The sequence below is a fragment of the Coregonus lavaretus genome (genome assembly GCF_964263955.1).
Source record: "Coregonus lavaretus genome assembly, chromosome: 31".
Classification (NCBI taxonomy): domain Eukaryota; kingdom Metazoa; phylum Chordata; class Actinopteri; order Salmoniformes; family Salmonidae; genus Coregonus; species Coregonus lavaretus.
Genome location: NC_140018.1, coordinates 15,830,796 through 15,846,243, shown reverse-complemented (window position 1 = coordinate 15,846,243; position 15,448 = coordinate 15,830,796). Strand labels below are relative to the sequence as shown.

At 45.0% G+C, this 15,448-nt stretch overlaps 1 protein-coding gene across 1 annotated transcript in view; it reads left to right on the top strand.

Annotated features, from left to right (window-relative positions):
* The window catches only part of syne1a (spectrin repeat containing, nuclear envelope 1a), a gene marked incomplete at its 5' end in the record, with an annotated part of 201,450 nt that overhangs the window by 165,495 nt on the left and 20,507 nt on the right, over positions 1–15,448 (top strand). Inside the window, 4 exons of the mRNA XM_084149547.1 lie at positions 4,687–4,812; positions 6,059–6,214; positions 8,980–9,138; positions 9,356–9,522. Coding sequence (XP_084005673.1) covers positions 4,687–4,812; positions 6,059–6,214; positions 8,980–9,138; positions 9,356–9,522 — 608 coding nt within the window. The remainder of the gene's footprint in view (positions 1–4,686; positions 4,813–6,058; positions 6,215–8,979; positions 9,139–9,355; positions 9,523–15,448) is intronic.

The window sequence follows — 15,448 nt, the reverse complement described above, 5'->3', positions numbered from 1 at the left end:
CCCATTGTTGTGCCATTCATCCACCGCCATCACCTCATGTTTCAGCATGATAATGCACAGCCCCATGTCGCAACAATCTGTACACAATTCCTGGAAGCTGAAAATGTCCCAGTTCTTCCATGGCCTGCATACTCACCAGACGTGTCCCCCATTGAGCATGTTTGGGATGCTCTGGATCGGCGTGTACGACAGCGTGTTCCAGTTCCCACCAATATCCTGTAACTTCGCACAGCCATTGAAGAGGAGTGGGACAACATTCCACAGTCCACAATCAACAGCCTGATCAACTCTATGCGAAGGAGATGTGTCACGCTGCATGAGGCAAATGGTGGTCACACCAGATACTGACTGGTTTTCTGATCCACGCCCCTACCTTTTTTATATCTGTATTCCCAGTCATGTGATATCCATAGATTGGGGCCTAATTAATTTATTTAAATTGACTGATTTCCTTATGAACTGTAACTCAGTAAAATCTCTGAAATTGTTGCATGTTGCGTTTATATTTTTGTTCAGTGTAGATTAAATATACAACTTTTATATAAATAGAAATAGTGAAAAGAACAGGTCCTAGAATCGACCCCTGCAGAACACCTTTATGTACTTCAAGAAATTCTTACTTAACCCCATCAATCACGATGGTCTGAGTTCTGTCACTTACATAATCATGAAACCAAGAGCAGGCGTCAGAGCCCAGGCCAATCGAGGACAACTTGTTCAATAAAATAGCATGATCAACAGTATCAAATGCTTTTGACAGGTCCACAAACAAGGCAGCACAATTAATTTTAGCGTCTAAAGCATTGACTAGTGGCTTGCGAAAGTATTCACCCCCCTTGGCATTTTTCCTATTTTGTTGCCTTACAACCTGGAATTAAAATGTATCATTTGATTTACACAACATGCCTACCACTGAAGATGCAAAATATTTTTTATTGTGAAACAAACAAGAAATAAGACAAAAAAACAGAACTTGAGCGTGCATAACTATTCACCCCCCCCCCCCCCCCCCCCCCAAAGTCAATACTTTGTAGAGCCACCTTTTGCGGCAATTACAGCTGCAAGTCTCTTGGGGTATGTCTCTATAAGCTTGGCACATCTAGCCACTGGGATTTTTGCCCGTTCTTCAAGGCAAACCTGCTGCAGCTCCTTCAAGTTGGATGGGTTCCGCTGGTGTACAGCAATCTTTAAGTCATACCACAGATTCTCAATTGGATTGAGGTCTGGGCTTTGACTAGGTCATTCCAAGACATTTAAATGTTTCCCCTTAAACCACTCAAGTGTTGCTTTAGCAGTATGCTTAGGGTCATTGTCCTGCTGGAAGGTGAACCTCCGTCCCAGTCTCAAATCTCTGGAAGACTGAAACAGGTTTCCCTCAATAATTTCCCTGTATTTAGTGCCATCCATCATTCCTTAAATTCTGACCAGTTTCCCAGTCCCTGCCGATGAAAAACATCCCCACAGCATGATGCTGCCACCACCATGCTTCACTGTGGGGATGGTGTTCTCGTGGTGATGAGAGGTGTTGGGTTTGCACCAGACATAGCGTTTTCCATGATGGCCAAAAAGCTCAGTTTTAGTCTCATCTGACCAGAGTACCTTCTTCTATATGTTTGGGGAGTCTCCCACATGGCTTTTGGCGAACACCAAACGTGTTTTTTTCTTTAAGCAATGGCTTTTTGTCTGGGCACTCTTCTGTAAAGCCCAGCTCTGTGGAGTGTACAGCTTAAAGTGGTCCTATGGACAGATACTCCAATCTCCGCTGTGAAGCTTTACAGCTCCTTCAGGGTTATCTTTGGTCTCTTTGTTGTCTCTCGGATTAATGCCCTCCTTGCCTGGTCCGTGAGTTTTGGTGGGCGGCCCTCTCTTGGCAGGTTTGTTGTGGTGCCATATTCTTTAAAAAATTGTATAATGGATTTCAATGGTGCTCCGTGGGATGTTCAAAGTTTCTGATATTTTTTAAAACCCAACCCTGATCTGTACTTATCCACAACTTTGTCCCTGACCTGTTTGGAGAGCTCCTTGGTCTTCATGGTGCCGCTTGTGTCACGCCCTGGCTCTGGGGACACTGTTATGTTGAGCCAGGGTGTGTAGATCTATGTATTTCATTTCTATGTTGGCCAGTGTGGTTCTCAATCAGAGGCAACGAGTGTCAGCTGTGGCTGGTTGTCTCTGATTGGGAACCACATTTAAACAGGCTGTTTGCCCACAGTGGTTGTGGGATCTTGTTCGTGTTGGTTTGTGTTTGACCATTGACTGTCACGTTATCGTTTTGTTGTTTTTGATCGTGTGATCATTATATAAATAAATATGTTCGCATTCAACGCTGCGCCTTGGTCCTCCTCTCTTCCCGACGAGCGTGACAGCTTGCTTGATGGTGCCCCTTGCTTAGTGGTGTTGCAGACTCTGGGGCCTTTCAGAACAGGTGTATATATACTGAGATCATGTGACACTTAGATTGCACACAGGTGGACTTTATTTAACTAATTATGTGACTTCTGAAGGTAATTGGTTGCACCAGATCTCATTTAGGGGCTTCATAGCAAAGGGGGTTAATACATATGCACGCACCACTTTTCCGTTAACTTTTTTGAATTTTTTGAAACAAGTTTTTTTTTTCATTTCACTTCACCAATTTGGACTATTTTGTGTATGTCCTTTACATGAAATCCAAATAAAAATCAATTTAAATTACAGGTTGTAATGCAACAAAATAGGAAAAACGCCAAGGGGGATGAATACTTTTGCAAGGCACTGTAATTAACAACTAATGTGCCCTAGCCTAAACCCAGATTGATTTATATTCAAAATACAGTACCATGCTCAGATAAAAAATAACAATGTTGCTTATTTACCATATGTATAATTACTTAACTACAGGTATCGTAGATGTGACTGAAATAGCTGTAAGTAGCAATAGAAGTATTGTTGTCCGTTAGGTAGGGATGGTAGGGTAGGGTGGAAAAAGTATTGAGAAAATTAAAAAATAGAAAAACTAAGGGGGATTAGAATTGATGCAAAAATTTATAGAATCTACAATCTATCTGCAATATTAAAGCTGATCTACCCCCCCCAAAAAAAAACACACACAACCAACACTCAACCAATGCAAACAACCAAACCGCAACTAAAACCACAACCAAAATACAACCAACACACAACCAACACACATCTAACCCACAGCCAACACACAACCTACATTCAACCAAGAACCAACACTCAACCAACACACAACCAACACAGTTGGGTGCAATGTTTAGACATCCCTATGAAGACATATCAGTCACCTTCCAGATTGTGCCTTGAGTGGGTATGATTGCCTATTTTACATGATCAAGAATCAAGTCTACACAATACATTTCGATATCTGAGTGTTCTGTGACTAAGCTTTCCAAGTGCTTGCCATGCACACAGATTGAAACCATATGCTGTACAGTAGATTCCTTGCCAGGCATGATTGGGTTGTAGCAGGGTGTCACCAGTCCGGGTGCCAGTCTGCTTCAGCAGGAGCCAGCACCATTTTGTATTTCTCTCCATTGCCAGTGTGATGACAGAGTATGTCTATTTTTGGATCACCTCGTTTGAACCAGAGCTTACGGTTTGCCTTATATGCTCTTGCATGGATCTCTATTGCTGCATCACATTGGGATGCAATGTATTTATAATATTGCTACATTGCATTTGTATGCATGTTAGTTCTACCTCTATCTGATCACAATATGAATTAGCATCATATGCTAAGCTAGCAGCTGATCATTTATGCAGCCAGCAGTATAAAGGTCATATGAAAGAGGGGCTGGGTGTCTGCAGTACATACAGTATGAAGCCTAATGAGGAGCAGGGCTGGTTTAAAATGCAGGACAGTGAAACCAAATGATCACATCTATTATGCATGCTGTCCAGAGTGCAGCTTAACCACTACCAGGAATAGAAAAAAGAACAAGAGACAGATAGTGAGTGAGTGTCAGTAGTGTAAAAGTATGTACACACACACACACACACACACACACACACACACAGGCTCCAGGCACTGTGTGGTCACTCAGGCATAATCAGAGATGAAGCCATGGAGAGAAGCAGATTTTATGGGCTGAGAGAGCAGTCTTTTTTAAAGAGGGCTGTGTCTGTGACGCAGTTTGTAGGCTTTAGTAAAGGAAGATGGCTATATTCTCCCCCCTCCTCCTTCCCCCCTCTCCCTCCATCCCTCGAGTGATAACTCGATCCTGAGACAGATAGCTAGCCACTGGGACTCCAGGTACTCTGCTCCGGCTATTCTATTTTGGAGAATTGTGGTTCTTCTTCAAATATTACTTTTGTGTCTGGCTCTAAGTATTATTTTATTTCTGACTATGGCCATGAATTCAACCTCTCTGTTATTTTAATGACGTTGGTTCTCTGGCTTGTGTAATTCTACCATCTCACTCTAGCCTTGGGGATTGCTAGTCAGTGACTGTAGCTGTATTACTACACTGCTCAGTAGTCTGTTTACTATATTGATAGATGGTTGTATATTCTACGTCTCTCTCTCGCCATCACTGCTTCTACTGCAGGGAGAATGTATTGCTAGTCCTGCGTTATTGAATCTAGAATCTACGCAGATCAGAGAGGGAGAGGGACAGGGGGAGAGGGAGAGAGGGAGAGAGAGAGAGCTCTGGATCTCTAAAGAGTGTGTATTCATGTGTGTAGGACTGGGGGCGCTGTGAGAAGGGCATAGCTGCGTCTCTGGAGAAGCTGAGGGCCTTTAAGAGGAAGCTGTCCCTGCCTCTACCAGACCACCATGAGGAGCTGCACTCTGAGCAAGTCCGCTGCAAGGTGAGACACACTCACACACATAGACTCCTGGATCTGTCCAGAGTGCTCCAGACGTGTTTCTAATCTCGACAAAGTGACACGTATTCCACATTACAACATTGTGTCTGCTGTGTGTCACTGGCTTCGTGTTGTTATTTTGGGGATGCCTGTGTAACTAGCTCTTAGTTTATTACTACATTGTGAAAACAAACTTAAAATGCAGGACCTATTTGGACTGTATGTTATTTAATGTTCCCTGCTCATGACCATCTCTGATCTGTGCAGACCCACTATGGTCACGCTCTGTGTGCACTGTAAACACATGGTGATGTTTCATGCATGACATGTCCTCGACTCCTTAGGGGAAGGGGCCAGTAGCATGGTTAGCCTCTGCCAGGGCATCAGCTGTGTGTGTGTTAGGCAATTTCATATTATGTAATAGGTTAACATAATCCTCCTGCAACACAAACCTTTAGTAAATAGCTGACACACTGACAAGGAAGACGTGAGGTTAGTGGCTAATATTTGTGTATTGTTTTGGCTTTGGATTGCAGACAGTTCCTGGTGAATGTGATGTTGCCAGATGTTATTTTTTATTTTGTCCTTGCCTATTTTTTGTGTTCAGCCTTAGCAATTAAGGTTTGATACAATGTTAGATTTCCATGTTTTACGCCTAAGATTTAACATTGTAAGTTAATGTTGTTGGTTATGTTTCCATCTAAGAAGAAATGTTAGCCCTTAAGATGCTGTGCTTCATACATACATACTTTTTTTATGATTAATTTAGCCTTTGTCATTTAGCCTTGCCTCCTAGTGTTTTCTGTGGCTTTTATGACTCATCACCCATAGCACCATCTGGAGATGCAGTGATGCTCAAACAGATTAGATAGCTTGTTTTAGCCTTGTGTGATGTTCAGGTTGGCTATGCTCAGTTAGTCTATATAATATTTTGTTACAATCTTCTCAAACCCAAAAGATTTGCTCAGCTCTGCATTCCTCTACATTAATTTAAATGATTGTGTTTGTGTGTTGTGTACCTCTCTTTCTATGAATGTTTTGTAGTTGTAGAGCTGTATCGGGAACCTTTATCCTCTCTCTCTTTATCTCTCTGTGTGGTGTAGGAGTTAGAGATCAGCGTTGGACTGATAACCTGTATGTCTCTCTAACCCATGTCTCTCTCTCTCTCTCTCTCTCTCTCTCTCTCTCTCTCTCTCTCTCTCTCTCTCTCTCTCTCTCTCTCTCTCGCTCTCTCTCTCTCTCTCACTAGGAGTTAGAGAGCAGTGTGGATGGCTGGACTGATGACCTCACGTCTCTGTTCCTGCTGAGGAATTCTCTGGAGGGCTTGGTTAGTGCTGATGACCTCACAGTCCTGCAGGACCGCCTCCAGCTGCTGCAGCGCCAGTGGGAGGAGATCTGTCACCAGGTAGACACACACACACACACACACATGCGCGCACACACACACACACACACACAGTGGGAGGATATACACTACCAGTCAAAAGTTTGGACACACCTACTCATTCAAGTTTTTTTTTTTACATTGTAGAATAATAGTGAAGACATAAAACTATGAAATAACACATATGGAATCATGTAGTAACCAAAAAAGTGAGATTCTTCAAATAGCCACCCTTTGCCTTGATGACAGCTTTGCACACTCTTGGTATTCTCTCAACCAGCTTCATGAGGTAGTCACCTGGAATACATTTCAAGTAACAGGTGTGCCTTCTTAAAAGTTCATTTGTGGAATTTATTTCCTTCTTAATGTGTTTGAGCCAATCAGTTGTGTTGTGAAAAGTTAGGTGGGGGGGGGGGGGGGGGGGTATACAGAAGATAGCCCTATTTGGTAAAAGACCAAGTCCATATTATAGCAAGAACAGCTCAAATAAGCAAAGAGAAACGACAGTCCATCATTACTTTAAGAACTTTGAACGTTTCTTCAAGTGCAGTTGCAAAAACCATCAAGCACTATGATGAAACTGGCTCTCATGAGGACCGCCACAGGAATGGAAGACCCGGAGTTACCTCTGCTGCAGAGGATAAGTTCATTAGAGTTACCAGCCTCAGAAATTGCAGCCCAAATAAATGCTTCACAGAGTTCAAGTGACAGACACATCTCAATATCAACTGTTCAGAGGGGACTGTGAATCAGGCCTTCATGGTCGAATTGCTGCAAAGAAACCACTACTAAAGGACACCAATAAGAAGAAGAGACCTGCTTGGACCAAGAAACATGAGCAATGGACATTAGACCGGTGGAAAATTGTCCTTTGGTCTGGAGTCCAAATGGGAGATTTTTTGTTCAAACTGCCGTGTCTTTGTGAGACGCGTGTGGGTGAACGGATGATCTCTGCATGTGTAGTTCCCACCATAAAGCATGGAGGAGGAGGTGTTATGAAGTGGGGGTGCTTTGCTGGTGACACCGTCTGTGATTTATTTAGAATTCAAGGCACACTTAACCAGCATGACTACCACAGCATTCTGCAGCGATACGCCATCCCATCTGGTTTGGGCTTAGTGGGACTATCATTTGTTTTTCAACAGGACAATGACCCAACACACCTCCAGGCTGTGTAAGGGCTATTTTACCAAGAAGGAGAGTGATGGAGTGCTGCATCAGATGACCTGGCCTCCATAACCCCCCGACCTCAACCCAATTGAGATGGTTCGGCAGAGTGAAGGAAAAGCATCCAACAAGTGCTCAGCATATGTGAGAACACCTTCAATACTGTTGGAAAAGCTGGTTGAGAGAATGCCAAGAGTGTGCAAAGCTGTCATCAAGGCAAAGGGGGGCTATTTGAAATACACTTTTTTGGTTACTACATGATTCCATATGTGTTATTTCATAGTTTTGATGTCTTCACCATTATTCTACAATGTAAAAAATAGTTAAAATTAAGAAAAACCCTTGAATGAGTAGGTACACCTGGCACATTTACAATGTGTTCAGCACATCCTAAATACACAAACCTGACCCACCAACATTTCATGGACAGAGACTGTATGTACACCAGATATACCCCAATACACTTGACACACTGACAATAGGATTTCTTATAGAATATTACAGTGTTGCCTCCCGAGTGGCGCAGCGGTCTAAGGCACTGCTTCGCAGTGTTGCGGTGTCACTACAGACTGGGGTTAAATCCCAGGCTGTGTCACAACAGGCCGTGACCGGGAGTCCCATAGGGCGGTGCACAATTGGCCCAGCGTCGTCCAGGTAAGGAGAGGGTTTGGACGGGTGGGCTTTACTTGGCTCATCGTGCTCTAGCGACTCCTTGTGGCGGGCTGGGCACCTGCAAGCTGACCTCCATCATCAGTTGAACAGTGTTTCCTCCGACACAATGGTGCGGCTGGCTTCCGGGTTAAGCGAGCGGGTGTTAAGAAGCGCGGCTTGGCGGGTCATGTTTCAGAGGACATATGACTCAACCTTCACCTCTGCCGAGCCGGTGGGGAGTTGCAGCGATGAGACAAGATTGCAATTGGATATCACGAAAAATGAGAAAAAGGGGGTAAAAAATATATATACAAATAATAATAATAAATACAAATATTATTAGAGTGTCTGACTGTTTATCCCTATAGTCGATGTTTTACCACCCAGCCTAGACTTGAGTGTCTCTGGCCCTGCTCTCTCAGATACAAAGGTCATCAGTATGAAAAATGTATGCACTCACTAAAGAAACTGTAAGTCGCTCTGGAAACGAGCGTCTGCTAAATGACGTAAATGTAAATGTCATCTAATCAGTCTGTGCCCAGATCATTACACATTGTGCTGAGCTAGCTCCAGTGTGTGCTAAAATAAACAGTGGGCTATTTATCTGTTACACACTGTTAGCTTGGTGTGAGTGTGCATGGCTCTTTAGCACAGTGAACAGAGACACAGCAGTGGTGCCTTAACTGTGATGAAGTCCATACGCTGTGTGTTTAGTAAGCATATCTATTGCATACGTTCCGGACGTCTCACACACAGTGTCATTGTGCCTTAGAGATAATGTAAGGTTGGGGTTAGTTTGGTTCAGGCAGAGAGGATATGCATAGATAACCGCACAGGGCTGGGAGCTTGGCACTCATTGTGGTTGCTGTTTCAGTGAGTTTTTATTGACTCCAGATATTGTCTGTTTTTCTTCTGCACCCTCCTCCTCTGACCCACTCTCTCTCTCTCAACCCCCCCCCCCCCCGTAGCTGTCCCTGCGCAGGCAGCAGGTGAGTGAGAAGCTGAATGAGTGGGCAGTGTTTAACGAGAAGAACAAGGACCTGTGTGAGTGGCTCACCCAGATGGAGAGCAAGGTATCTCAGAATGGAGACATCAGCATCGAGGAGATGATCGAGAAGCTGCGCAAGGTGATTACACACATTACACAAACACGCACAAAGACATAAACACAACATATAAATACAGTACACACTCATTCATACATCGGCATGATCAAGACACACAACTATACACACATTAGCACGCACGCACACACACACACACGCAGACACACACTCTTTCGCTCTCTCTCAATCTCGATCTCATACCTTCTCACAAAATGCCTTTGCAATCCCCCTCTCCCAGGACTACCAGGAAGAGATCGGTGTGGCCCAGGAGAATAAGCAGCAGCTGCAGGTGATGGGGGAGCGCTTGGCCAGGGCCAGCCATGAGAGCAAGGCTGCAGAGATACAACACAAACTCAGCAAGGTCAGCGAGCGCTGGCAACACCTGCTGGACCTCATCGCTGCTAGGTGAGCATGAAGGGGGTCTGGGTGCAATGTGGGTGAGTGGGGGGTTAAAGCTAAAGGCTCACTTTACAAAAAATATATATTTTAGTGCTTTTTCTTTAGTCCAGTGTTGTCCCACTCCCAAATGTGTTGATGATGTTGTACCACACACACACACACACACACACACACACACACACACACACACATTATTTCATGTAGAGGTGCTGGCTAACGGCGAATAAACTGTAAGCTATAAGAGAGCCGTACACTCTATATATAAACGCCCAGTAGTTTATTGGGTAAACCACCAACGTTTTGGCATCATTGTGCCTCCTTCAGGGTGTTTACCCACAATAACAATCCGGACATACCCCAACCAAAAACCCTGGATGAATGGAAACATCCGTACAATGCTGAGACCCGTACTGCAGCATTCATTGTCAGCAGAACGAACCCTGATGACTTGGTAGTGCGTTAGGTGTACAAGGCAAGCAGGTACGACCTCCGCAAATCCATTAGGGACGCAAAAAGACAATACAGACTCAAACTTTAATTGATGTTCAAGAACTCAGACTCACGGCGCATGTGGCAAGGACTACGGTCTATCACGGACTACAAAGGCAAATCCAGCTGTGTGGTGCCGACCGAAGCCTCCCTCCCAGACAAGTTTAACACATTCTATGTTCACTTCGAGGCAGACAACACTGAAGACTCTCGCAGTTCCGGACGACCAGGTGATTATCCTCTCCGAGGCTGACGTGAGGAAAAAGTGTGAATACTCACAAAGCCGCCGGCCCAGATGGCATCCCTGACGCATCCTTAGAGTGTGTGCTGACCAGCTGGTGGGTGTCTTCTTGGACATCTTAAACCTGTCCCTGTCCCAGGCTGTAGTCCCCACCTGCTTCAAGGAGACCACCATCGTCCCAGTGCCCAAGAAAAACAAGGTGACATGCCCCGTCGCACTCACCCCGGTCATCATGAAGTGCTTTGAGAGGCTGTTCATGGCCCACATCAAGGCCAGCATGCCAGGCACACTGGACCCAATCCAATTTGCCTACCGCGCCAACAGATCCACAGAAGATGCCATTTCCATCGCTATTCACACAGCCGTAACACATCTGGACAAGAGGAACACCTATGTGACAATGCTGTTCATTAACTACAGTTCAGCATTCAACACTATTGTTCCCTCCAAGCTCAACACCAAGCTCAGAACCCTGGGTTTGGACACCACTCTCTGCAACTGAATCCTGGACTGTGAGGATTGGCAACAACAACTCCTCCACACTGACTCTTAACACAGGGGCCCCCCAGGGGTGTGTCCTCAGCCCTCTGCTGTACTCCCTGTTCACCCACGACTGCGTGGCTTTGCACGACACCAACTCCATCATCAAGTTTGTTGATGACACCACAGTTGTAGGCCTGATAACCAACAACGATGAGTCAGCCTATAGGGAGGAGGTAAGTTAACTGGCATTGTGGTGTCATGACAACAACCTCTCCTTAAACGTCAGCAAAACAAAGGAGTTGATTGTTGATTTCAGGAAGCAGAGGAGGGAACATGCCCCCCTCCACATCAAAGGGACTACTCAAAACGGTGCCTGAGGAAGGCCCACTGCATCATCAAGGACCCCACACACCCCAGCCACAAGCTGTTCACTCCCTTACCGTCGGGCAGACGTTACAAGCCATTAGACTGCTGAACACTTGAACTGGACTGACCACCTGCACTGACTCTCCACACCTTAGCACATATGCACTCACTCACGCACACACCCACCCACACACACACATACACACAAACACACACACACACACACATTCATGCTACACACACATCACAACTGCTGCTACCAGACTCTTATTATGACTGCTAAATACTGCACAATTTAAATACTTGCCCCCCAATCCCACCTTCCCAAAAACACGTGTAAATATTGGACTATAAATTGTGCCTTCCTGTATTATACTTATGCTAAAATGTTTATTCTATTCTACAGAGCCTAGGGTTATAAATGGAAAGGTATAGTACTGGAAACTTTCAAAGTTTACCAATAAACTACCAGAATTTTGGTATCTTTCAAGGATTTTATGTAATCTATCACAAGACATTTAGTGGCCCTTTTGGGTACTTCAGATGATCACAGGTGCCTGTAATTATCTCTGGCCCTTTGTGTGGCCTTATGAGGCCTTATGACGTGTAGAATACACTCAGTGGCCAGTTTATTAGGTACCCTGTTCATGAAAATGGTTAGCTCCTACAGACAGTGAGTCACGTGGCCGTGGCTTGCTATATAAAGCAGGCAGACAAGAATCGAGGCATTCAGTACTGTTCGATTGAACGTTAGAATGGGCTAAACGAGTGACCTAAATTACTTTTTGTGTGGTATGATCGTCGGTGCCAGGTGTGCCGGTTCCAATATCTCAGAAACGGCCGGCAACCTGGGGTTTTCACACACAACAGTGTCTAGGGTTTACAGAGAATGGTGCGACAAACAAAAAACATCCAGTCAGCGGCAGACCTGGGGGCGAAAACAGCTTGTTGATGAGAGGTCGAAAGAGAATGGCAAGAATCATGCAAGCTAAGAGGCGGACCACAAACAGGCAAACAATGGTGCAGTACAACAGTGGTGTGCAGAATGGCTTCTCGGAACGCACAACTCGTCGGTCCTTGTCACGGATGGGCTATTGTAGCAGACGACCACATCGGGTTCCACTCCTATCAGCTAAAAACAAGAAGTAGTGGCTCCAGTGGGCACGCGATTACCAACACTGGACAATTAAGGAGTGGAAAAACATTGCCTGATCCAACGAATCCTGGTTTCTGTTGCGTCATGCTGATGGCAGAGTCAGGATTTGGCGTAATCAACATGGGTCCATGGCCCCATCCTGCCTGGTGTCAACAGTAAAGGCTGGTGGTGGATGTGTAACGGTGTGGGGAATGTTTTCCTGGCACACGTTAGGTCCCTTGATACCAAATGAGCAACGTTTCCATGCCCCGAAGAATTCAGCCTGTTCTAGAGGCAAAGGGGGGTCCGACCCGGTACTAGATGGGTGTACCTAATAAACTGTATATGTGTATATGAAATAATTAAATAAGATGATTTTTAAATAAAAAATAGAATAACAAAGTTCTAAAACATTATCCTAAATGAGTGAATACCATTGGTGTTTAATATGAGGGTTTCAGTAAATATCAAAAAGTGTGGTGATGATGATAATGATGAAGCAGTGTGCATCTATTGGTCATGTGGATGTGTCTGTTTAGCTTGGGTGGGAAGTGATATTATGTTCTGTAAATTCACAGCAATTCCCTTCCTCCTAGTGGAGAAGTCTTGAGTGAGAGGAAGCCTGTGAGTCACATGACTAGAATAGCTGTAACTAGGCCTTTGTGTCAGGAGGACAGGGAGGTAAAAAGAAAGAGAGCAAAAGAGCTCTCATGCCGTCCTCTTCTCTCCCCTCTGCCTCCCCCTTTCCCATTCCTCTTGCTGAGCCAACTGTCCCCCTCTCTCTTTCCCTCTATCTTCCTCCGGCTGTTGCCCTCTGAGAATGGAATGGAGAGAGGAGGGGGAGAAGAGGAGAGGGGGGGCTTTTAGTGAGTGACCTCAGAGACAGCTGCAGACTTGTTCTTTTCTGTCCTTCCCTTTTTCCACAAGGAAAACTGAAAGCAGAGTCAGTTTCTCACAAGTAGTTTCTCAGAAGATTAAGAAAACCTTAAACAGACTTTTATTTTGTCTCAACTTGTGGAGTCTTTCAGCAGTTGGAGAAAGTATTTAGTAGTTTAACTTAGAGTGCTTGAAAAGGGAAGGAACTTTTTCCCATAGCAGGAGCTCTCACAGAAGTACTTGTATCTGGAAATCTTTGTCCTTGCCGTGCACACTTCCTCCGTGCACCCTCACACTGGATCTTTTATATCCCGGTGTTGCTCCGTGCACACTCGCTCCGTGCACGCTCGCTGTGTGACATTCCATCGGTCGGCCTGCTCTGCGGCACATGGCTCTGACTGTAAGTCCTCTTTTAGCAACAGCAGCACTTGTCACTCTCAGTCACACACACATGTCGTTTGGGCTGTCTTTTTTACATACCTTTGTGAGCAGTTAACAAGTAACACTAGTGGCCTCCTACCCGCCCTCTCCCTCCACTACAGGGGGTAAACCAGCTAGACTAAAGAAAGTCCCATTCGGAACACCCAGAAGAAAGAGAAGGGAGTTTAAACCACAGCTACCTCCATACTGTTTATTGACGTTAGCTTTGAGTTTGGACATTCCTGCCCCCATGGTTCTGGATTTGGGGACTGATAACATGGCAGGATGCCCAAGCGAAGACTCAGAGGATCTACCGGAATGTGACTGCGATATCAACAGGCAGGCTTATCTTGGAGAAATGTGCTGGAATTGTTTTGTCTTGGAAAATTACACTGGGGTTGTTAGGAATCTGGCTTCCATGTTCGTTTGCGCTAATGTGCAATTAATTAATCAAATAACTGGTTTTGGATAATAGTGTAAGAAGTTGGCTGCTGTCGGCTGGATACTGGAGAACTACAGTATTGCAGAGCTTTGTGTACTAGCAGATTGTGGGAGGAGTAGGCTAGCTGTTGTTGACTGTTATAGACGTTGAGACATTTCTTTGTGTTGATGAATGGACTGTTGTTTTTCTGCTCTCTAAAAGGTCACTGAGGGGACCACAAACTGTTTCAATGTCAAACGTTATTTTCTCTGTCGTCATCAGTGGGTAACAACAAGAGAGAAGCATGAGATACAGTGAGGGAAAAAAGTATTTGATCCCCTGCTGATTTTGTACGTTTGCCCACTGACAAATACATGATCAGTTTATAATTTTAATGGTAGGTTTATTTGAACAGTGAGAGACAGAATAACAACAAAAAAATCCAGAAAACGCATGTCAGAAATGTTATAAATTTATTTGCATTTTAATGAGGGAAATAAGTATTTGACCCCTCTGCAAAACATGACTTAGTACTTGGTGGCAAAACCCTTGTTGGCAATCACAGAGGTCAGACGTTTCTTGTAGTTGACCACCAGGTTTGCACACATCTCAGGAGGGATTTTGTCCCACTCCTCTTTGCAGATCTTCTCCAAGTCATTAAGGTTTCGAGGCTGACGTTTGGCAACTCGAACCTTCAGATTTTCTATGGGATTAAGGTCTGGAGACTGGCTAGGCCACTCCAGGACCTTAATGTGCTTCTTCTTGACCCACTCCTTTGTTGCCTTGGCCGTGTGTTTTGGGTCATTGTCATGCTGGAATACCCATCCACGACCCATTTTCAATGCCTTGGTTGAGGGAAGGAGGTCCTCACCCAAGATTTGACGGTACATTGCCCCGTCCATCCTCCCTTTGATGCGGTGAAGTTGTCCTGTCCCGTTAGCAGAAAAACACCCCCAAAGCATAATGTGTCCACCTCCATGTTTGACGGTGGGGATGGTGTTCTTTGGGTCATCGGCAGCATTCCTCCTCCTCCAAACACGGCGAGTTGAGTTGATGCCAAAGAGCTCGATTTTGGTCTCATCTGACCACAACACTTTCACCCAGTTCTCCTCTGAATCATTCAGATGTTCATTGGCAAACTTCAGACGGGCCTGTATATGTGCTTTCTTGAGCAGGGGGACCTTGCGGGCGCTGCAGGATTTCTGTCCTTCACGGTGTAGTGTGTTACCAATTGTTTTCTTGGTGACTATGGTCCCAGCTGCCTTGAGATCATTGACAAGATCCTCCCGTGTAGTTCTGGGCTGATTCCTCACCGTTCTCATGATAATTTCAACTCCACGAGGTGAGATTGACAGTTATTTTGTGTTTCTTCCATTTGCGAATAATCGCACCAACTGTTGTCACCTTCTCACCAAGCTGCTTGGCGATGGTCTTGTAGCCCATTCCAGCCTTGTGTAGGTCTACAATCTTGTCCCTGACATCCTTGGAGAGCTCTTTGGTC